This window comes from Larimichthys crocea, chromosome XXII (genome assembly GCF_000972845.2).
Source record: "Larimichthys crocea isolate SSNF chromosome XXII, L_crocea_2.0, whole genome shotgun sequence".
NCBI lineage: Eukaryota > Metazoa > Chordata > Actinopteri > Sciaenidae > Larimichthys > Larimichthys crocea.
The window spans coordinates 10,554,214-10,579,080 of NC_040032.1; the positions used below are offsets into that span (position 1 = coordinate 10,554,214).

Here is a 24,867-nt window from a genome sequence, read left to right on the forward strand (position 1 = left end):
GAGCGAGACAAGCGAGAAGGCTGCAGGATGGAAAGCAAGCATCCATTACTTCAGATATCTATGTATTTATGCAGGCTGCTGCAGATTGGATGATGAATTGCTCTCAGGACACGGCACCATTATGTTCACTCTGAACCAAAGATTAACCTCTTTGTCGAGGCACTGATGTCACACAGCTTTAATGATGATAGGCAACTCCTGGCTTCACTCGCCACAATTTCAATTACGCTTACCTGAACCATAGACTGCTTGTGCAGTGATAACATTATGGATTAACTAAACATAGCTTAATAAAAACAGAAATCATTGGGATAAAAAGTCCTCCTGATGCCAAGAGGCAACATGATCCCACTCCAGAGGCCTGCGGAGGAACAGCTATACGCTTCTAATCACGACTAAGCCTCTGAGTTGAGCTTCTGACAGCCCATGTCCACCTACGTGGATAAGTGACTGTCATCTGCTCTCTTGCAACGCAACGTGCGACAGCCACTTAGCATGTAGCATCCCTCAACCTCTGTCATCCCTGTAGGGTTAGAACAGCAAATACCTGTCAGAGGGTCTGTCACCAAAGCTTCAGCTGAGTGGTGACAGAAGTCGCATGTTAAAACATTTTAACTGATGCACTGACGTTTGATGTGGTTAGAAATCAAAGGCTTCACTAATGGCTCAGACACATTTTATATTTAAAAAAATGCAAAAAGAAATTAAAGCTGCAAGCAGCGATGGTCGGGCCCTCGCACATGTGCGCACGTCGAAATGTGCGCATGTCGAAATGTGCGCATGTGGAAATGGCCACACAGTTTCCCCAGAATTCATCATTTTGATAACTGTTACTGAGGAAGTCTATGTGAACACACCTACCAAGTTTGAAGTGAATTGGATGAAATCCCTAGGAGGAGTTCGTTCAAACATGACCCTTTGTCAAATCAGGCCAAAAGTCAATGGAGTCTTGTTTTTTTGTGGAAAAGTCAGCAGCGTGGAGTTTGACGCTCCGTCACGGCCACGCCCTCTGATAAAAAGTTGTGATTTTGATAACTTTTCATTGTGGACGCCTTGAGAACACACACGGCAAGTTTCAAGCACATCGGATGAAATCCCTAGGAGGAGTTCGTTCAAATGCGACCCCTGGAAATGAGGCAAAAACGGGAAAAGGCCAAATCTGAGCAAAATTGGACGCCGTACGCTTCACTGTCGCCTGGGGCACCAAGAGACTTTTTTGTGCGTCTGGGCATGTTACATACTCCCACCGAGTTTCGTGCACGTGGGCGAAAACGCAAAAACGCGCACCTAGGTGGCGCTCTGGAGGCGTATGCGCGCGTGCATGTGTGAGACCTCCAAAATACGTAATTTTACGCCTGACATTGGGGGGGTAGGCAAATTTTCGTGAGTTTTGGGGGGGATATGGGCTGTGGAAAATGTGATTTACTCTTAAACGTCGTTCAGCGTTCGAAATACAATAGGGCCTCGCTGTGCTCGGGCCCTAATAAGTCATAGCTGACCTCTGAGTGGACATGGCAATGCCAATTAACTGTCAGCTAAGTAATGGTTATGCTGTGTGAGCTACATTTTTGTTAAATTATATTAGTATATTATATGTTATAATATCCAGCATTACCCACCTCTGCATAATGCTAATCATTCAGTTGTGTTCTGAAAGCCCTAGGATGGCAAAGGCATACAGTAACATGGTTGTCAAATTTTCATGAGTGGAAGCAGAAAAGAATAAGGGATACTCAAAATGCATAATTATGCAGCCGTCTGTGGGTCAGTACTTATGGCCAAATCTGCGCCTCTTCTGTGGCTAATGTGGATTTCATAATGATCCCGACTCCCTGAAGTCAAGCAGAAGAATTTAAGTGACGATGTGCAAATAGTACTGGCCCATTTTTTCTGTGTGTGTGAGCTAAATATGCAAGAGAATGCAAATTAGTTTTGCCTGATACAGTTAGAGGAAAAGTCCTGACAAGAGTTGTTTTTCTGTGTGTGTGTGTGTGTGTGTGTGTTTGTGGTGAAGAAGATGCTGTATTTTTAAACCCGGGTGAAGGGTAAAAAGTTGTGGTCAACAAAGCTCCGGACTTTGACACCGGCGTCTGTTGTTCACGTCCTGTCTTCACATCCTGTGCTTTTGAGTTTAGGCAACAGAAACATTTGAAGGATAAAACAAAAGAACAAAAAGCCTGAAACAAACAAAGAAAAGCTAAAAAAAAAAAAAAGGCTGCGTGCCTCGTGCTCTAACTTTGCCCAACATCTGTTCAATTATTCGGAATATTTCCGAAGAACTGACTCATCGACTCGCATGCACTCTTACTTAGGCAAACACACACAGCACCAGAGCACTACATGCACACCGTTCAACCAGTCATGCATCCACTAATTTAATTTATTAGTATATAATTCAGGTGAAATGTAAGCTCATATCTGCCTCGTCCAAATGTAGGAGGAAGAAAAGTGTAATTGATCTAGAAGTCAAGTCACTGAAGGTGTAATTAAAGCATCTGCTTTTAAAGTAACTGAAACTGAATCCTTATTAATAATACCAATAATAAATATTCTGCAGCATGCTTTTCTGTTTCTTGCCGTTTTATATTGTCAGTACTTTGAAAACAAATCCACCAGACACTGCTTTCATCTTTCCCCTCTGATTTCTCGTCATGTAAGAGGAGATTAATCAGCAGCGCTGCGGTGGCAGTATGGCACTGATCTCTCACTCACATGGTTCTGACGTACAGACTTCCATCTGTCAGGCTGACAGTGGGTTCGGTACGTTCTGCTTCTCCTTCAACGTTTAGAACATTTAAGCCTGTTGAAGTCGTCGGCGTCAACACGGCAGCCATTTTGTCAAGACTGCATCACCACAAATCAAAAATACCGTTGGGCCGGCTTCAGTGGCATCAGAAACACTCCACATTAAAACAAAAGAGAGAGAGATGAATCATACAGAATCAATTCATTCCTTTGCTTCAAATTTCATGTCATGTGGATGGGCTCTCACTTGCTTGTGACCCACATTCTGCCAAAGCAAAAGAAAGAAAGAAAAAAAAAATCCATTCACACAGAAAGTACTTCTTCTTTCTTGGCTCAGTTTCTCACATTTTGACAGAATGGGGACAGTCTAATTTGATATATGGCGATAAAAATTTTTGCTTTCTCAGCAGGGCATAACAAATTATATATTGAAAAATGGTTACACTTTATTTCACAATGCCCTAATTATGGCAAGATGATGGCTTAATTATGAAAAAACGGCCTCTCTTTGCCAGTATGTAGGTTGTTTAAACGTTTGACAAAATAGAGAAACGGTGAGTTAAGGGGAAAGCGAGACGCGCAGAACACTCCATAAATATGCTTGCAAACTTGAAAAGCCATGTGAGGAAGCTCTGCAATTTTTGCAGTGCTGAGTGTGGCATACAGACATTATTGAACATATGGGGAAAATGTATTGCATATGCAGCAACCCGCTGAACTCCACCGCTTTTCATATCTAAAATCAACAGCGGAAATGAAAATGAAATTCCCAGAGCTTTGGTTTTAGCATCATTGAGATTATATGTAATAAATATGTGGCTCCCCTTCTGATCATCTGTCAGTTCCAAAGATCATAACGTTTCTAGCTTGTTTTTTTTCTGTAAATATAATTGATATCTTTATTTAAATGAAAAATCTATATTAAATCCATTATTTTTTTCATATTTCTAATGATTTATGAGAGCATTCAGATAGAAAACCACCACAGCATCTTTGGTGTTGAGCATCAGTCTGTTCTGTGCAAATTGTGAGAAGTAGTTAGGCCTCAGTGAGCCTCTTTGTGTACCTTTGCGTGTAAACCTTTGTTTGTTCTATGTGCTCTGTGTGTGTTTGTCTCTTTTCTCTATCTGTGCTATCAAGTGAGGCAGCGTAGAGTCATGGTGCCCTCCCTTTCCTCCCTCCCTCCACACCCTGCAGAATCATTTTTCCTTTTCCTCCACGCATCTTTGATGATGGGTCACAATAACTCCCCTGAATGTGCTGCTTATTCCACTCGAAGCCTCCCGAACCCCGCCTCCCGCTGCATCATAATTTAATTGCTGAGCATTCTCCCATTCCCCCCCCCTCTCCCCTCTCGTTTGCCTCATTCATTTCAAATGCATGACCTTTCCTGAGAACAATGATCAATCAATAGGTGTTTTCCCTCATCAGGCCCTTTCAAATTAAAACCACAGAGTGAATTAAAAGCCTTTTTTCAAAAGGTGAAGTTATGAAATGCAAGTGCCATAACTCTGGCTGGGAAAAAGGCCAATCATCAGAGGCCTTTAAAGTAGACGCTTTGCACTGAGGGCTAAAACCGGATACAAATAATTCATCAGCATCCACTGCACACTCTAGGTCGTAGGTGAGCTGCTGTGCGTACTACAGACAAACACAGGACTTATATCGGAGAAGAGAATTAGAAAACAACAGGAGTGCAAACAGTCGATAAGTATGTTCATTTAATATCCGTCTTTTTTTTTGTTTTTTCCAAATTTACTCACAAGCACAGAGAGATATCTTCCAGCTGGACTTGGAGGGATCCTCTGAGGGACCTGCTGCATTATTGATCAGATCTGGTAAAAACACCTGCTTCTGCATCTGGGACCAGTTGAAGTTCATACAAGGTGTGGTTAAAAGTCTACTAAGTGTTCAACCTCACCTTCTGCAAACATGCAGACAATCTGTAGCTCATCACCAGAACAATATGTGCAAACATGAGCCCTGCCAGATTATCCAGTTTCAGAACTTTGTAACTCAACTTTACTTTCAGGCTGTAAGCGATGTTTTCCTAATTATTATTTCTCCCTGTACTGTAATTCTTTAATAATAATTCAGTTCAGTTGAATAAAACAATCTGGTGCCATTCATCAAAAGCAAGTTCTGCTTTCTTGCATGCCCGCTCTCTTTTTTTATGTTAACTAAAACTAATCTGTACCAATCAACATAACTGCATTGACACTTGTGTTCCCCTGAACACCTCTAGAGGTGGTTGATCTTGGATGCATTTACACCAGTACTTTCATGTGGGTAGGTTTTTCCCCACTCTCCAGAAACCCATGGTCTCTTCAGAAGATGAGAAATCGTCTTCCTTTGAACATTTATGAATGAGTAAAAAGCCAATTACCGTGAGGATTTCATGTTCAAGGTTAAAAAGCTGAATGTCAATCACGGTAGATGATGAAACGATAATGACGGTCTCTTTGGGTCCTTGCCAAATTAACTTCTATTCTCTCATCAGTAGAGTTGTATTGAAACATTTCATGTTTCAGTCGAATTACAGCCTAGGTGTCTGTAAAAAGAAAGGATTAGCAGATCTCTCTCTCCCCAGTATTAAAAGACCAAAAAACACTTTGAGTAACTTTAGAATCATTGATGCATGTTGTGCAGAAATATCCACTTTGATTTGTGCACGCCTCGCCAGACAAAGACAAAGCAGTGGTGAAGTGCATCAAGCTGTTGTGGTGGGAGAAGCGGGGCACGAAAAGCACGGCATCCTCTGAATCCTAACCTGGTGGAGGATCGCTGTATGGAAAGCAAACAGCGCTCGATTGAAAACACACTTCTGACGCGTTTATGAAGAGTGTCCTCCAATCATAAACTACTGGTTATCACTACCTGGGTTTTATTTACTTCTCACATGTCTACAGTATTGAACGAGATTTAACCTCATTGTGCAAAATGACTGGCAGTGTTTAAAATGTAGTTTAACGAGTGACCAAAAACAAGGTCTTATCACGGCACTTCTTCTGTGAAGACTTTTACCTCCTCGAAGGTCTATCTGAGGCAGCGTTTTGTTCAGAAGAGCACAAAAATGCATGCAGTGCATTTCATTGATGCTTTAATAAGCAAACTGCAAAGCTGCTCCTGCTCCTGCTAAAGGATCAGACGCGACCCCCCCCCATCTCAACAGCTCATTATGTTGATATATAGCCATTAATTAGAAAACATTATTCCGCCTAACGCTCATTCACGAGATAAGAAGGTGTGAATCAACCTCTACCTCTAGAAAAAGGAAACAGGTGTGAGTGCAAACGTCCACCTACTACGCATTATTAACGATTTAGCTCTGATGGGGAAATGCTTGCATTGGTTTGTGATTAATAATAAAAGACAGAGTGTGGAAGCCATTCACTTGGAACAGTCTGCACCTGTCTCAGACTTTCTGATGGCTTTTACCTGCAAACCGCTCCGTATTAGATATCGCTCAGAGCAAATTGGGAGCTCCTTGGTGCACTAATCTTTCCTTTAGCCCCTCGTGCCCCTCTGTTCCTCCTCTGCGATTTTTTTCCTTTCCATCCACATCTCACACACGGACTCGCTGCACTCAGACCCTCTTCCTTTTTCACTAACCCGTGCTCATACTTTTTCTGAATGCTTTGCACTTCTTTCTCACAGCCTTTTGCACCTTGTGTGGGTGGTGGGGTGAAACAGAAAGTTTGAGTGAGCCCTCCAGGTCCCCTGCAAAGCACACACACACACACACACACACACACACACACACACACGCACACACCCCTACATTAGCACGCGGTACTCACACAACCACATACTACTTTTGCCACCTCTAACAGCCAAACAACACCCCACACTCCCACGCTGTGATTTTAGAAGTGCATTTGGCCAATAAATTTGAAAAGAAAGCTTGCTTGGAGACTTCCCAAAAGTACACAGGCCACAGAACAGGTTACTGGGAAATGCTTTCCTCTAATGTTATATGCTTTATTTTCACTCGCCAGCGCTGTGTTTTGGCCTGGCTGGCAAACAATCAGCATCTCTAGGCATATTCCCAAAGCTAGACTCTGTCTGATTTATAGTAATTGGCTTACAGTACCAAGGTGATCCCTCTACAGACATGACATCTGTCTGTATCTACCAGATGCCATGTGGGTTTAAGTGCAGAGACTGAAAATGACCAGCGGTCAGCTTGTAATGGTACTGCCAACTGTTCTGAAATAGGTTTTATGAGGAAATTCACTTCCACGAGGCAGGAGTTTGGTGTTCTCTTGGCCTCTAAGACGGGCTGTATACATATTAATGTCAAGGATGCCATCTGCCGCAGAGACACTGCTGTCTAAAGTAAAGGGTGAAATAAAACCCTTCCCTCAGAACTTAAAATGGGTCACAATGGGTTGGATTTTTCTTTGTTTTCTAACATTTAATCCCTGGTGCTGAGGGATAGTAACACACACTGTGATCCCAAACAAAAGTGGAAAACTTAAAAAAAGAAGAAAAAATATTCGACTCTGGTCACAAACCTTCTCTTGGGATTAAAGTGTCCATGAAATGTGTTATACATTATGCATTTGTTCTCTTCTGTGTATTTTTGGGTGTGGTGTTGAAATGAGGAGAAGGACATTTTTTTCTTCGAATGTGGAACCTGATTCTGAATCACTGAATCTCGATGCCGGCTCTGGGGAGCCTGTACTGATGAACCCACAATGTGACCTCAGTGAAGAGCTGCTGAGAAAATGAGCACAAGAATTTAAAAATCGTATTTGTAGCAATGGCAGTAAAATTCAGGGACACTTTAAACGCATTTAAATCAGACTACTACAGATTTTGCCACAAAGCTATCTGTCATGGGGACTCTCTGGAGACTTTAGGCTCGTTTGAGATGAACTGCATCTTGCATAGAAAGTGGACGAGTTCACGCGGCTGTGGCAGGAAGAGGTTATAGAAGCTGCGATCAAGTCAGTTTCCAGCAGCTTTCAAAGAATATACAGCGAGTCTGAACTATTTATATCCTTTAGATCTACCTGTAGGCTACCGGTAGTTTGCAGACCATGTTCAGATACATAAATACAACTTATCGTTATCCACCACCAATTGTTAACAGATGTTTGTCTTCAAAACAACGAGCCGATCATCTCTTTGTTCAGACGTCAGTCGGATGTTTCCCATCGTACCTTGCAGTCGCCGGAGAACGATGGGCTCTAAGCAACTCTTGTAATCATCGTCCACATGTGCATGACACCAGAACAGATCAAGCCCCGACGCAAGTGGAACCAGCATTCATGTGTCAGTCCTGCACAGGGCCTGGCTCATGTTGAACTAGCCTTTTGTGTTTGCATCTGATGTCACTGTGTCTGGAAGTCTCCGTGCTAGTTGGTAGTTTCTTCTACTACAGGAATCTAAAATTATCATGAAACTAATGGGAAGCCTCGTTCAGTGTGATGTGAAATGTAGGTCATGGCCTCTAAGAACAAGTCTTCCAACCTAATGACAAAATGACTTGTTTGTCACTGAATTTTACAAAGGACACATATGTTATGCTTGTTCTGGACTGTCGCCTCTGCTGTTAATGTTCGAGTAAATCTACATTAACTGATTTTTTGGCCACTTGGGGTCAATTAAAAAAAACAAAAAATGATTTAAGCACAACCTTGACAAATGACCACCGAGTGACGAAGCCAGTGATTGGTGGTTGGTTGGTGTTGGTGTTATGACTTGTCCATCTGGAGGGAAGCTGGAAGGATTGTGATGTTATCGTAGACCCTTGAGGCTATAGAGGAAGGACGTCGGGGTCAATGGATGAGTAAACACAACATTGGACTTTTCTTGTTATGACATAACTGAATCAGTCAGACAGGTTTTATCAAGGGTTAACAATGCATTGACAAACTATGATATGATGGACATACGTATACACATACAGCTTATATACAGCACAGCCAGGTGATGACATTTTACTTTTTTTTATTGTACTGTACGTCAAAGGACAAAATAATTTTTAATAATTATGTTTTACCTGCATAATGTACTGACACAGTAGGAATCACTTTGAAAGCACACATTCAGAACACTATTAAAATGACCCTGTACAAGCTAAGGTCTGGGGCTGTTTGTCTCTCAGGGCAAAAACTGGTTTACACTGGATTGTTGCTCTTTTGAGTGTCACTCCATGTCGACTTGAAAGGTGGCTGCCAAATGTTGTAGTTTTGTCCTTCACAGAGCACTCCTGCATCATAATCCACCTATCGACTCTCCATATGCTCTCAATGTTCCACTCATATATATTTTTTTTTTTACAAAAATAAGCAAAATACATAACCTCGATCCTCGAGCGTAACCTCATCAGCTCGTTTGGATTCAGACAGGCCTTATCTGCGCAAAACACATTCATGACAATACTCAGCACTGTTTATATGATCTTTTGGCATCATATATTATAGATCTTTCAGATGACTTCATTACCCAATAACCTTGGTTCAGTACCCAATAAAAGAAACCATTCAGCAACCAATACAGTGCTGCCTGAGGGGTTGAAGGTCACAGACATTTAATGTTGTCTTTAGGCCTTGCCCCTGACATACAGAGATTTATTTGAACTCTCTCAATCTTTCAATAACATTACGTACTGTAGATGGTAAAATCCATAAATTCATTGGAATTGTGCGAAGTGTTAATAAACCGTTGACCTCTAAATATAGTTCACACCTGTATTCTTTGCTCTACTTCTTTATGTTCCACACAGTTCTCTCGTTGACAACCTCATATTGCACCTTTTAACTGTAGTTGCTGTCTGACTTGAAGTCAAGCTCGTTCCTTTTGAACATACCTCGCCAACTCTCCACAGGGTGAAAGGTTCATCCTTGCTATCTAATGAATCTTCTTGCAACCGTAACATTGTATGCAGTTTAAAGTTTACAGCTATGAAATAATGCCAAACGGTTGGGATTCATCAACCGACTTTACCCACAATTCTCTTTAGATGTTTTTAGTCCATTGCTCATGCTTATCGTTAATCTTAGTCGATAACACCTCTAACATATACACAGATCTCACACTTTAGAGTTCTGTCACCATTACTTACCTGTGCAAAACACATTTAGGGCAGTAGTCAGCAACACGGTACATAATCATTTTGTGTTTTTTTCTGAAACACGCTTCGTTGCTTATGGTAGTATCACAAGAACCGTCTAGAACAGTAATCATTAGCTCTGGCAGCAAGTTAACATTGCAGTCGGATTAAAGTTTAGTTATCGTTTAAAGTGTGCTGCAACATCACCTTGTTTTTAACGTTAAAATGTTTAAAATGCTCCGGAGGACTCTCCAAATCTTACTTTTGAAGTAAAGAAATGTAATGAATAATGCATGAAGAAGAGAAATGTTTTAATCATTACAAGATTGATATAGCTCTGTTGTGTGAAGCACAGTTGAGTCTCTGTGCCAGTGAATTCCTTATTGGGTGGCAATCAGGCACCAATTAGTTTGACCCAGTTTTATATGAAAGAAGCAAAAGTTGCTGCAATTTTTATATATCTATATTTTTTTTCACAGCAATAAGATTCACACTTGCAAATAGACAAACTGTATCTGAATGCCATGTTGTCTTGATCGTTGGTATAATTAGACCCACCACTTTTGTTAAAACCCACAGAACCGTGACGTAACATCACATGAATGCAACCGCAAATTCAAACCGAGACAATCACCCAGAACTGTGAGATCTTGCGAGTCAAGCAAGTAATGAGCATCAGTCTGCTCAAGACGCTACAGTCACATCGGGAAGGAACTTGGTGATATGATGGCAAAGTCCAATTTGTAAAACTTTAACGCCGTCCTGTGCCATTCACAGACTGTTTTTTTTTGCAGGGTCTTTAATAGTAAAGGTTTTCACTTCACACTTGGTCTCTCACACTTTCAGGTTATCAGCATAGTGGTGTGAGCACTGCTGATGGTTTCCAAATGGCTTGAAGTGAGAAACTGCTAGTGTTCATGACACCTGTAGAAATTATTAGGTGTCAACAATACTAGAAAGTAAGTGACGTTGTGAACGTGTCTTGGTTCCTTTGAGACTAACTTTACAGCAGCAGGAAGATGGTTGGAAAGTGCTTGCAGGTGGATCTGATTCTAGACAGAATGTCACACTTTCAGCTGTTTTGCATTGTAAATTGTATTATTATAAATTTTGGATCCTTTTCGTCAAATTCACCCTTCAAGGAAGTCAGAAGTATTCTTACAATTCACATATACCGTATGGTTTGCATACAGCTGCATTAGACCTGTTCAAAAAAACCTTTTTCTGTTATTTTAAAGCCAATTGCTGTGATTCCCATTCTCCAAGCTGTGGAATGACCAGATATAAAATTATTTTGATTTTGGACCATGGGAATGCCTGCCTCATGGGCCATGAAAGTTTTAATGTTTATTTTTGTCAAAAACGCCTGACATTTTGCCACATTTTGCCTCATAACTTCACTAACATTAGCCATAGAGCATTATGAGAGGCACCACATGAAAGCTGGCAAAATTTCCTATAGGGTGATACCCAATACATTAGTAATCTAGACAGTCATAGTTGTCTTTAAAGCAAAAATGTGTACATTTTAGGCGGATTTTGGAGGTGTCTTGTCAGACATCACACCATTGTACCTCATACATGTACTGAATCAACAAAATATAATGCCAAATTGAACTTTGAAAGAAAATATATTTACAGCAACAGCACTGGAACATTGCAAATAACATTTAAGGCGGATTTTGGAGGTGTCAGGTCAGATATTACACCATGGACCATGGTATCTCATTAAATTGTTAAACTGCATACTGGTAAAGAAATAACAGTATGTTATAGTTGTTGACAAGGATCCTGCCTGTTCTACGGTAGGTTCAGATTTTATTATTCTGGTAACATAATGTTTCATTCTGACTGACTCTGTCCTCACCTTGTCTCACTCCAGCCGTAAATAAAGAGGTGTCTATGTATTTTTATCTTTTGTTCTTTCCAGTTGCATCTCCCATACACTCAGGAACCAATGAAAACAAGCTGTAGAGTTTCTGAACAACTCCACAGAGGCTTTTGTTATGAATTGACTCCTCGGTGGAGTCAGCCATCATGAGATTTAAAGTGTTTGCTCCACAGGGAACAAACGCATGAGAATTTTCCTCCAGCACTCTCGCTGGCATGCCTTTGTTTTTGCCTTTCATCTTTCTTCTCTTATTTGATGATTGTCCTGAAAGGCTACATAAAACTTCTTCAGGCTTTTATGTATAATGGTGGGCAACTCCAACCCTGTTGAGTGGGGGACAGCCAAGAAACTGCTCACTGAGAATTAAGGGTCTGTCCTTGGTGACATTTCACTTCTAATATTCGTCTGTGGTGCCATCTGGGTTGATGCACAAAAGCGAAGCAAAATACTTGCCTCAGCTTTGTGAAGAGCTGCTTTATGGAACGTGTTGTACTGTTAGGCTTAGTCCAAATCAAATTTAGTTGAAGTTAAGAATAGGTGCACAATAGGTGGTGCACTCACAGAGAAGTCTAGCTCCATTTCTTACTAATAATGTCTTTTCCCTGCAAAGAGTTGTGCTGGCAATTCTAAGTGGTAAGCTATACATACAGCTTCCTTTGCACCACCTCCATAGCAAGGTCTAGCTCTACCAAAGCACTGTTATAATAAAATCATGTCCCCTTCACTTTTCAAAATCCTTTTTTTTCTTTTTGCTTTCTCGCAAAACTTTCTCTAAACATTATCGCATTACTGTCCAGTCAACAAGGTCCAGATAAGAGAAGAGAGGAGATGAAAAAAGACTCATCCGCTTCAGCTACCACTGTGCACAAAACAATGGGCTAACAAGCAGCAACAAGTGGTGCAGCGAGTGCTCGGCGGACTGATAACACTGCCATCTTTTCAAAAATGTAATATCTGTGCTACCTCGCTGCTCGGACCTCATATGAAAAAAAGATAAATAAGACATTATGCACCGGGGTGCATCAGTGGATTTTATCAACACATCTACAAAGAAACTGAACTGAATATGGATCAGAGTCTGGCTGATACAGATCTGCACTATATGGTCAGTATTGTGGCTGATACTCATCGTCTCTTCAGCTGCAGGGAATGAGCCGTTTCATGCTAACAAATTTGGTTTTGATCAGTGCTTTTTCTGTCGTGGCACTTCTGCCCGGACACGACAATGCGTTGATGTAAAAAGGTCAAAACGTATACTCAGTTCACTCTCTGTTTTGTCTTCAGACAAGAGGCTTCATTGGACATCAGAACTAGAGCCTCCTTTCCAAAGTTAATTAGTGCATAAGAATGCAGCAACTTATCATACAGGAAACACTCTCACTGCTTCATTGCCAAACAGGAGGGTAGAGTGCAGGCCAGGTTTTTCCTTGAGTGGTTACTTTTTCACTTCCATTCTCATGGTGCTGCCAGGCCTGTCATCTGCTTTAGATTGATGAACAGCAGGCCAACTGCCGTAGGGCTCTTATACATGGTTGGATGTATCTGTGGATTGCTACAGCCAACCGAGCAGAGGCTGTTGAAATGAGGCTTGTTTTTTTACCCAGCAGGCCTCCGCTGTTGATATCAGCACTTAGCTGAGGTGTTGTAATGTTTTTATTGTTGGACAGATATGACAGAGTGGAGGGCCACCTCGACTGCTTAAATGTCCTTGAATGTTCTTCTCTGTGAGGTGCTAGTCACACGCAAGGCTTTGGAGGTGGAGAGGGTCACACAAAAGAGGTTGGAGCAGCTATGAGTAAGGCTTAATAGCGGGAGAGGGTCTGCAGGAAGAGGTTACAGCCGTTGCAAATGAGAGTTACCCAGCAGAAGAGGCATTGGAAAGGTTCCAAAGAATGAGGCAAAAAGTAAGTGAAAGCAGGGGGCTGACAACAATACTTATATAAGGTGTTTGAAAAGCATATTTTACTGCTTGCAATACATGATGGGTTATATTATTATGATTGATCTCATTTATATTTTTACTTATTATGTCATCATTTATTGTGCAATGTTAACGTTCAACTCATTGTCAGTGAAAACCATTGTTTTATTTATGCTCTGTGCTGCCTTTAAGCTGCACATCTGCATTAACATGAGTCAGCTACATCTGGTTAAGCTCACCTTCTCTCTTGGCATAAAAGGCACAATGTGGAATGCCAATGAGAACTCAGCTGCCCACTGCAAGGCTTATTTTCCTTTCAATCTTACTCTCAGGCATGAAATATATAGAGTATTTCCATCCATACAACCATCCAATATGTAACTTGGACATGCAGGCTGTTCGAAAACCTGAAGGATACCTGCCTGCATGGTGCCTCACTGGATCCACAAAAAAAGGAAAGCTTTCATTTGGTTATTTCCTTGAGGCAACTTGCACTCAGCGTGTGTGGACACGGGTCCTGAGTCACAGCTTCTTTCTGGAAGTCAGATGACCTGATTCTGAAGGCCCAGTAGAGAGAGCAGGTCATGGAAAAGCAAAGGCACCATTTCATAGATTACCCTGTGCATGTCCTAGGTCAGCCTCACAGTCTAATCAGCTGTAGCACGGGGAATGAGATGCTGTAGGGGGCTTTATAATAAACTGTACAATCTCTCAAATAAATACTGTTCCTATTTAGAAAACGTTGATGTCTCCAACATATTGTGCAACTGTCCAAACAGCAACGCTAAATCAAACGAAACAATGCTCACCTTTCTATCTAGAAGCACTTCTAAAAGGCTGTATATCACACATGGAACTGCTGCAAACTGCACACGACGCCTTGCATACGCATGTGTCAGCAAAGGGGAGTCAGTAAGTCAAAGACATTCATTATTTCCCGTGCAGGCGGTGCACTGTGTAGGATGCGCTTGTTATTTTATCCAATTCTTTATTCCTCTGTGATGGGTTTTGCCATTGTAATGAACTGTTTTGTGGGTAAACCATGCAGAGAGATGAGTCTATTTTCCTCTAAAAACTGTTCCTGCCACATCCAATACTCTTATTAGAAGCTTGTATGTATGCACTGATATTGGGATATTGAAGATTTGAAACAGACTAGAAATCACTACTCCTCCAATTTTGATGAATATTGTAACACAAAATCAAACGTTCCCAATCTAAAAAGGCTGAATACATGTGAGGCTTCCTTTCCAGTGTGGGTGTTACGTTGTGAAGTGTCATGAAATGTAATTTTTCTGAGGATCATTTCGCTTTTTTGTGGGATACACCTGCACACATGCTTTCTTCTCCCCATGATGACTGCTGTCAGCAGGCAATGCCGAAGCATTGTTCTATTCTGGAAGGAAACATCACTGCAAATATTGTGCCATTCATTTCTGCCACATAAGTCTGTGAATGGCACTCATCGGGCGACTAATCACAAGTTGACAACATCTGTCTGTGCCGCGGTGGTTCTGTCAATCACGCTTAACACTGCCAATTTTTTCAAATCATCGGCCTTCACATTGGCATGCAAGCTTGTTTCCTCACAATTTTCTTGTCAGAACTGAAAATCTAAAACTCGAATAATTGAAAAATAAATATGCAAATATCTCAGTATTAAGAAGAAAAATATAACTGCTTTAAACCTAAAATAAAATATGAATAAATCTCCCAAACATTTCCCACATTTAAGCAAGGTTAGAAGGAGAAACCGTGTTGTTCTGCCAATGTTTTCCAGCCTGGATTATGCTATTTTTATTTTCTTTTGAGTGAAGGCAGTGCGACACCACACCACACCACACACACATGTTGATACATAGTGCAAGACTATGAAACCACAGACTTGAGTTCACATGCTGAGATCCATGTGGTTACAGGGAACAGAAGGCTTTGATGAAGGTCAGGGAAAGATCATGGTTTTGGCTACCAAACATCAGTGTCCTTACAATGACAACATTTGTTAATGTTATGCAGGTAAAGTATATTATTCACTGTGTTAAAGATCCAGGGTGGGCTCCAATAACAAAAATATAAGTGTATGTTCACCTGGAAATAAGGATTGTTATGTTTTTGTTAGCTTAGAAGAAGCCTTCCACAGATACCTGACATTTCTATGATACATGATTCCTTGAACATGAAACTATAAAAAACAAATCTGTAAAATATATACAGTAGTCCCTCGTTTATCGCGGGGGATATATTATAAAAATAACCCACGAAGTAATCAGCTTTATTTTTTACAATTATTATACATGTTTTAAGGCCGTAAAACCCCTAACCACACACTTTTATTCACTTTTCTCAGACAGACATTAACAATTTTCTCACATTTCTCTCTTCTTTAAACACTCTCAAAGTTCAAACTTTCGCAGATTTAAAAAAATAAGTACAATACTGTATTAGTAAATGAAACCATAATTCACAGTTCTTCTGACGGTGCCTCTTTGTCCTGGTGCCGCTCCGCTGTAACGGCTTTTTCATCTGAAGGCCTTGGTGCAGGTGTTTTTTTCCGAGTGCAGAACATACAACGCATTTTGTACAGTACTCCCTTAGCCAATCGTTCATACTGTACAGTACACTGTAAAAAAAAGCATGCAAAATTACACAAAAAAAATCAGCGAAACAGCGAGGCCGCGAAAGGTGAACCGCGTTACAGCGAGGGACGACTGTATAAGAGTTCATTTCTGTTGTGATACTACATAAAAAGAGCCGCTCTGTAGACTGTAACTGATAGCCAATAACAATAACAGGTGAGCTCAGTCACGGCACCTCTAAACGACAGCAGGCATTACAGCCATCGTTCACTCTGTAGTAATTTGAAAGGAAAGGGCACAAACAGACATCTGAGAGAGTGTACACTCACATATCCACTTTAATGAGTCTTAATGGGTCGAAGAGATCCATATTGTATTGTCCCCTGAATAAACTGTTTTCGCCCAACCATATATCTTCTAATCCTTTTAGTGGCCAGCAGCCAGAGATTCAGTGGACACTGCTGAATAATTTATATAGTCCCTACTGAGTTGGAATGGGGATGAGTATTGCAGTGCACAAAATAAAGGTGAGACTTAAATTGACATTAAGTAAACGACCACAGTGGCTGCACTTTTATGGGCTGCTACTCACACACAACTCTTACTTATGTCACCACCTGGATTGGAGGATTTATTGGCACAGAGGCCTCAGAGTCTCCGTTCGTTCACCACCGCACCAGAGAAAGACTTTTTATTAAACTGTGCCAGGGAATCCGGCAATAACTTGTTTATATTTGTTTAACAGACTCAAATTAGAAAGTGCAACTTTAATATTGTTTCAGTATTTCTTCCTCTGTTCTTCTACTTTAACGTCATTTTCATAATAAAAGGTGAGGCCTCTCTCTGCATCATCAGCTGCTACAGCGCATTTGTTCCTGACACCGTGTGAGTGTGAACATTTTAAATGATGTGCCATGGAACAAAAAATAAAATAAAAAAAAACATTGCAGATTTTGAGACTTTCCTACAAATGTGGTTTAACTGCTGAGAAGTCTGCTCACTTCAGTGCTGTACTAAGAGACACAAACACTATCCTCTGAGGGACCGGTCCATTATCGCTGGTGACAAACATGAAAAGCAAACGGTGAGGAGCTAGTTGGGAAAATGCCACTCTGCAGGAAAAACATTTAAGATTCTGACTGCCAGCAAGAATTTCTTTGGCTGCCCAAACATCTCCCCACATAGTCTCTCTTTTCATTAGTGCAACTCAGAGAAATGTCAAGTAAGATAACCCATTATCTTCCCTGCTGACAAGAACACACACACACACACACACACACGAACACAGTATACCAGGCACCTAGCTACAGATGCCTGTATATTACTTTTCAAGTGTGATTCTATTGCTTCATTTGCCACTACTCCTCCAGCTCAGGCAAGGTAGTGAGGAGTGACTTTGTCTTTCAACTACTGGAGTAATTTGAAACCACAACATATTGATTGAAAATTCCATGATTTTCATCTTGTGAAAAAGATAAAAACAAACATGTTGTTGGCAACGTTTATGGTAAAAATCATTCTGACTTTGCACTGTTTAAGAGTGTATTGCATAAAAAAGGGCGTGACATAATGGAGACGCACTAATTACAACATCGACATGGTCTCTTGCACAGCTTGTGGTAGCTTGTATTGGATAGAAATACAACAATATTATGGCGGGGGTAATATTATCTTTAAAGTGCTAAACACATGCCAGATTCTATGTATATCAAAAACATAAAATTGGACTTAAACCCCAGAGGGGTGTTAGTAAGTAAACAGTCAGTGTAAATGGCACCATCTGGCTGGTGGTTTTGTGTCAGTCATTAAAGTTGTCCTTATTATGTGAAGATAATTCACATGTTTGTGGGATTTTCAGAGTAAATATTGGAGAGCTGGAGAATGTATGGATGGAAATGTGGACAGCTAAGGTGGTGGTGGTGGAGGAGAAGAACCACTGTGCTGTGAGAAAACCAGATTCTGCTGGCTCTAGATAATGTGGAGGGAGAGAGGAACAGCTGCGCTTTCAAGCATTCATGTCATGTTGGAGGCTGAACATCTGATCCTATAGAGAAGCAGTGCATGACTCACCCTGCTGAATGCTCAGTGGGAAGCACAGAGCCGGCACAATTAGAACAAAGAACACACATCCATGCACACACACACACATACAGAGCTTCTTTCCTCTCCTTCAGGCTATAAAGGTGCCAGCACAACAGAACCAACCAAACCAGCTGTGGCCTCAAGCCAAATCATGGTTGATTGCAGTTGGGTCTTGTCAGGCCACAGGTTGTGCTGCCTCAGCCCCTCTAATCCACCAAGTTGAAAAGAAAACAAGTCCACAGTCAATAGATTAAAGCCTGACATTATTCATCATAAATCCTCTCGTGGCTCGTGTTAACACCAAAGCTACAGATTTATATCACACACTGGAGGTAAATGGCTCTTCTGCATGTGGGCGAATATTCATGTGAAGCAAAAGTTGGAGGTGTGTGTTGTGTGGGAATGTCGACATCAGGCCGTGTGCGTAGGAGTGCTGGTTCAGCCACCTTTACACCGAGGTAATGCTGGTGCTGGTGCAGCTTTGCCCGACACATTTGTTTTGTGAAATTTGTGAATTACCTCTGACAGATGGAAAAGAAAATGAAGGAAACTTTCTGAAAAATCCACAATAGAGTTGAGGCAAGAATTCTATAGATAGATAATGACGCACAAAGTTGAAGGTCCAATGTGTAGAGTTTAGGATTTATTGACAGACTATGAAATATAATATGACCTTAATATAAGATTATTTTGTACACTAGCACGCTAGAAAGTGTGAAGAAAAGTTGATAATTTATTGTTCATAAGTAAGACTATGAACTATTTACTTTTTATTAAGTAGGGGTTTATTAACTTTACAGTTCCGGAAAGGTCAAGTACATTTTAAAATTCATCATCATGAACTTTAGGCTACAACACCCAAACAAAATAATTAACACATTTTAAGTTTTTTTAATTATTGTGGGAGAAGAGCATGGAGCGAACATTCTTAATTTTGGATAATAACACGTCATTTTAGTTCTGATAGAACGCTATCACACAACTTTCCTAGAAACGTGCTCACTCATGTCCACCACTATCGCTCCCATTCCTCATGGTAAAAACTTCTTTGGCATTCGTTCTTCATAGCTCCTGATGTAGCAGACTGTCTATCGAAAGACGTGTAAACAATGCCTGCTGCTGTGGCATAGCGTGACTGTTGAGTACAGCCTTATTCAGCGGTAAAAATACCCCTCTGTGGTTCCAGTATAGTCTCTCTAAATGCTACCTTCTACATATTCCACTATGATAAACAGTCATATTTCTACAGCAGCCCTTTTGGAAGGAGATGGTGAGGCAAGAGGTATTCAGTTGGTTGCAATCTGCAGCTTAACAACCCAAAGCCATTTAATGCAAAATTCGAAGGTTTATTTTGTTGTTGATTAACATCAGATTCTGTCTTTCTCTGTCAACACATTTGTGGTGTCAAATCGAAGATTGTCATCCTGTTTTCCTGAAGGTCACCTGCACAGTGTCTCGCTATTTAACGCACAACGTTTTGGTCCGTCAAACCTTCAAGTTGCATAAAGCTGTGTCTCCGATGCACCTCCGATGTTCCTTCCTTTGACTGTTTATATGAACCAAAACACTAGTGGTCAGGACCAATAAATAAACCGTAGGCTTACCTCTTGGTGAATGATGCTTCCAGATGATGTTGGCCTCAGGTCGACCGACGGCCAGGCACATAAGATTGACGTTGCTGCCCTCATTGACTGTGACGTCCTTCGATATGTTAGTGATCCTGGCGGGTACTGAGGGGAGAAAGAAGATCATGATTGATGTTATTCGCTTAATTAATGACACGTGAGCAAAAGGTCTCGCCTTTCCACGTGATCAGAACGGCGATGAGGGTTAAAAATAACCCCTGGGTTAGCGACTCAATTAGCATGAAATTAGCTGACAAATTTGACAATTCTCTGGCTCGCTGTGGTGTTACACATGATTGATTTTCTTCATCATGTATCTTTGCCACACTGCTTATTAGACAAGCATCAGACTGATTTGGAGTAAGACATAATTTCATCTCTCTGACTGGACCAGCTTGATCTGTGTGTGTGTGTGTGTGTGTGTGTCTGTCTGGGTTCTTGATTAACTGTACCCCGTGAGACTGCAGCCTCAAATCAATGGTCAGAAGTTACCCTTCTTCACCGTAATTAAACCAAGTCATGGCGACTTGAACTTTAAGATCATTAGTGCAACAGAGAAGACAGGCTTTCAAGGAGCTTTCGAAAAGCCACATTGAAATTGTAGTTTAATATCATATTTTATTGTAATTCTACTCTTTAAGTGGACCGTTTAACAATCTTATTTTGACCCTTGGGCCTGAGAAATGATCTCACAGTAGAACCAACCAGATGAATTAACACGTGTTTGAAATTCATGCAACTAGACTATAAAATACTGGTCACATAACGGTCTCCATGCCTTATGCCCTACTCTGACAGGGGAACAGAAACCAAAAAAATCCTCCAGAGTCTTTCTGAATGTTACATTTCTAATTCTGGTTGGGGTGTTTTATTACTGCATGATAATAACATTGATAAGGACAGATTCTAAGACTAACATTATGAGTTATATCTATAAGTTTGCTGTAACTTTAGCCTCCTACAATAAATGATAAATAAACATGACATTGAGTTCAGTTTGAGTCAATCCCTACAGGACTAATAAACTAATATTCTCCTGCCGTCAATTGGCCACGTAACTCTGTAATTATAATTTGAAAGTTTTAACTTCAAATTAGATTTCACTCGGTGTGATTAAGACGGCTCATTCCTTAATTAATCTACTTTCAAACATTAAACACAGTAATATATTTTACATCAAAACATATAAAACAATGATAGAAAGGAATCTAAGAAAAAAAACTAATGAGTAACATGGTCATAATGTTCGGTGTGCCATGGGATCAGAGCTGGAGCGGCATGCTACTCTGCATCCAATTGACCTTTGGATTTACTGTTTCCATTAGCATGCATTGCTAACGCCAGCCCAATTGGTTGATTTAGGGGAGTGTGTGTGTGTGTGTGTGTGTGTGTGTGTGCAGCTTGGTTCTCCAAATGCCACCTAGTTGATCATATATTTATAACCAGTATCACATCACTTAATAATATGAGTCCACACCTCAAACTTTCACAAAACCCGAACACCCAAAGAGAAGTGAGTTGTATTCTGGGGACAACTGTGTGGGACACAGGTGGACTTGACCATAGGAACAATGGCTCAGTTGCAGTAAGTGTCCCAGTAACACAGTGACAATAGCAGTGTCTGAATGCTCTGATTACAGCCATCATCACGCCGGGTGTGGTCAGAAGCGAAGCTGGGCTTGGTTGGCATTCAGCTGCAGGAGATATCGAGGCGTGGAGCAGTGCCAGGTGAGTTGACTGCCACAGCTGGTGCACGTTGACTAATTATGCTCTCCCTTAAAATGCAGCGTTGGACCTCCGGTGACACTCACACACACACACGCACACGCACACAAACACACACACACACACACACACACACCTCCTCCTGTCAGATTCTATTTCGTGCAACTGTGGGACTTAAAGCAACGCCCACCATAGGAGCTGAGCAACCAGATGTGCATGGCAAAAAGGAGTTGAATATTTATGTTATAGTCTGTTCGCAGTGTCTGCGAGCATGGTGTCATGTCAGTGTTTCGTGCAGGGGGGGAACTCACGGTAGCAGCGGGACGGGCTGCACACACTCAACAGTGATGTCACGGTGTAGCGACACACCCAGGAGTACACACTATCACTACAATGTGACAAATATAAGCACCGGAGGTCAGCGGAAGCAACATTTTCAGGAAATGTTTTGTTAGAAATGTCCTTTTCCTCCCGTCTTTACTTCTCTTCCATTACTGCACTTTTATTTCCTGCGAGCCCCCCTGGCTATGTTGAGTTTATCAAACTACCTATGACAAAAAGTACCAGGCGAGTCATTACGAAGCAAGCTCTAATTTCAAAAGGTTAGGCTTTGTCGTCTCCCTTTTTGCAAACACTCAGAATGTTCACTTTGGGAAAGTGCAGTGCGCCACTTTTTCCTCAAGCAAATTAGTTGAAGTTAACAATCGTTCACAGTTTAACAAATTGCAGGTGATGTAGCACAACTTTGTGTTGGTTTCCTGCAAAGACTGATGATGTTACACGGCCGTCTGGATGCCTCCTCCGCCCCCGTCACTTTCCTTTCACTGTGTGGAAACAGCCGGCGGTACATTCGCAGAGCACACATGTGATAGAAGACACAAATGTCATCTGACTTATAAAACTAAATGCATTTAAGGCTGATAAAATAGATAGGAAAAAAAAAACTTTGTGAGAATTGTGGATTGTTGTGCTTAAGAAAGCTGGAAAGTGACAAACAATTTCCCTGCAGGGATTAATAAAGTATTTCTGATTCTGATTCCAAACGGAAAAGCATCCCGAGACTCATCCAAAACGGAAACGTGTTCCTTATCCATGTCTATTTTAAATGCAAAATTGTCTCTCTGTCTCTTCGATTATCCACAAATTCAGTCAGTACATTAAAAAATGACTTTTCAACTTGTTCCTGAAAAACTACATCACTTATAACAAAGATCTTTAATTCTTAGTTATTAAACAGCATTATATCTTAATGATATTCTTTGTGGTGTGGTCAGTGAACAAGAATATGATCTGAAGACATCTTATTAAATCTATATGCAAATATCAGACCACGGGAATGTTTCTAAGGCTCCAAGAATTCACTGAACAAGAGCGCTTGGCGTCTGTGGTTTGCGTGTTAATAAAAGTAGCGAGTGTAAACTACGGCACGAAACATTTGTTGTGTAGGCCTCAGTGTCAGATTCCAGTAGCAATGTTAGATCACACACAGTGTTTTGCCCATATGCTGTTGTATATCAGCCATTGTCTTCCAGCCATGTTGGCTTATACCACCAGCATAGAGGAAGGACTTCAGATTTTGGAAGCGTAATAGACTCATTTGGAGGCGTGCCTATGCAAAAAGGAGGAAATAGAGACTGCAGGATCTCTGCCGACAGTAGAGTCAGCTGGTGAGATATCAGAAGTTTTCCACGTGCTCCAAGTCTTCTGCTTTCTCTTGGTGGAATGCTAAATGACTCGGGTATAATAACAAGAGCACGTTTCTAATGAGCTCCATGAACCAAGCCTCCTACAAGTGCATGCAGTGGAATTAGTGCCGATCCCGCATGGTGGCAAAATGCAGCGAAGAGGCTTCCCCGCAATCGTCTTCTGTTTACAGCAATTAGACTAACGCCACAGAACTAATGTGGTAATGATTCATTGAGGGTAAAATGCAACATGTGGCGCCTTTAAGAGGCTCTAAATAGGGAGAGGTGATGCGTGGTGGTTTGAGGAGCAGCAGGATTTCTCAGCCACACTGACCTCCGGCAGAGATGAATGAACAAGCATCTGTGTGCAGAGCAGGTGACGGGTCCTCCAGCTTGATAACGCCAGTGGCCAGGTGATTAAAAACACAGCTCCCCTGCCACCGGGCTGCTGGTGGATGCTACTGGAGGCCTGGGGACACGTCACTCTTCACGTTGGCACAGCCAAGGTGTTGCACCCAGCAATTAATTAGAAAATGGAATCAAGAGGCTGCCCAAAGAGGAACAGGATGCCTTCTCTTGGTGTTTATTCAACGTCTGGGCCCAACTGATGTGATTTGTATTTCTCTGTAATAATTTTTCCTTCCATTGTCAACCGTCATTGTGCTGGTAAATGTGCTCCGTTCACAGACAGAGAAGCAGATACAGGGGCAGAAGTGCAACAATGTGTCGTTATCTGCAGGGCACAAGAACACGATGGTATAGTAAAGAATTGTTATGCTACCGTGCATTGTCATCTGTCAGAATATGAATTATACATTTATGGCAATTCTCCAGTCAGACAATGCAATGGTGTCATGTGTTGGGGATCTTTTAGCTCCAAGTTTTTCTCATGAGAATGAGAAAAATATTTCAAGAAACTGGGTTTGAAGGGTCAGGACAATCCAACACAAGAAGTTTTTCGAAGTAGGGTTAGCAGCAGCATCCTGTTTTTCTCCTGGGATTCCTCCCTACTCTCAGCTACTAGTGAAAGATGTATTAAGGTAGCAATAACACAGGGGAGAAATGCTTCATTACATGTCCTGCCTTTGGAATTAAAAAGTGATAGCACACATGTAATACTACAGGAAAAAAAAGTGGTGTGTATATACATTAAACTGCTGAATGTATGCAGCATTAGAATTAGAAATTCTTGCATTGTAGCTTCACTTACAACTGTCTTTTAAATGGCATGAACAGTTCAAAGCTGAAATTTCACTATTTGTATAACGCGATAGGAATAATGAGGATGAGTGGATTGGGTTAAGAAAAGGAGTTGGACCACAGACAAGACTTGGTGGAGCACGAGGCTCTGCTCGCTTTCCTCTGTGGGCTACATGTGCTCACCCGTGTTGGCAGGGAAGGAGCTCAGATATCTGGAAGGAGCTGCTCCTTTAAATTGAAAGATGTCAGCTGAGGTGGTTCAGCGTCAGATTTGGAGGCCTTTTTGACACTTCCCTGTGGATGTGTTCCAGGCACTCCCCGCTGCAAGGAGGCCCTGGAGCAGACCCAGAACCC

General features: G+C 41.3%; 1 protein-coding gene across 3 annotated transcripts in view; it reads right to left on the reverse strand.

Moving 5' to 3' along the window:
- opcml (opioid binding protein/cell adhesion molecule-like) overlaps nucleotides 1-24,867 on the reverse strand; it is a 232,935-nt gene that overhangs the window by 22,529 nt on the left and 185,539 nt on the right. For all 3 annotated transcript variants that reach the window (XM_019267867.2, XM_027273815.1, XM_010745483.3), the window contains one exon: nucleotides 19,883-20,008. In XM_019267867.2, the coding sequence (XP_019123412.1) occupies nucleotides 19,883-20,008 (126 nt within the window). The remainder of the gene's footprint in view (nucleotides 1-19,882; nucleotides 20,009-24,867) is intronic.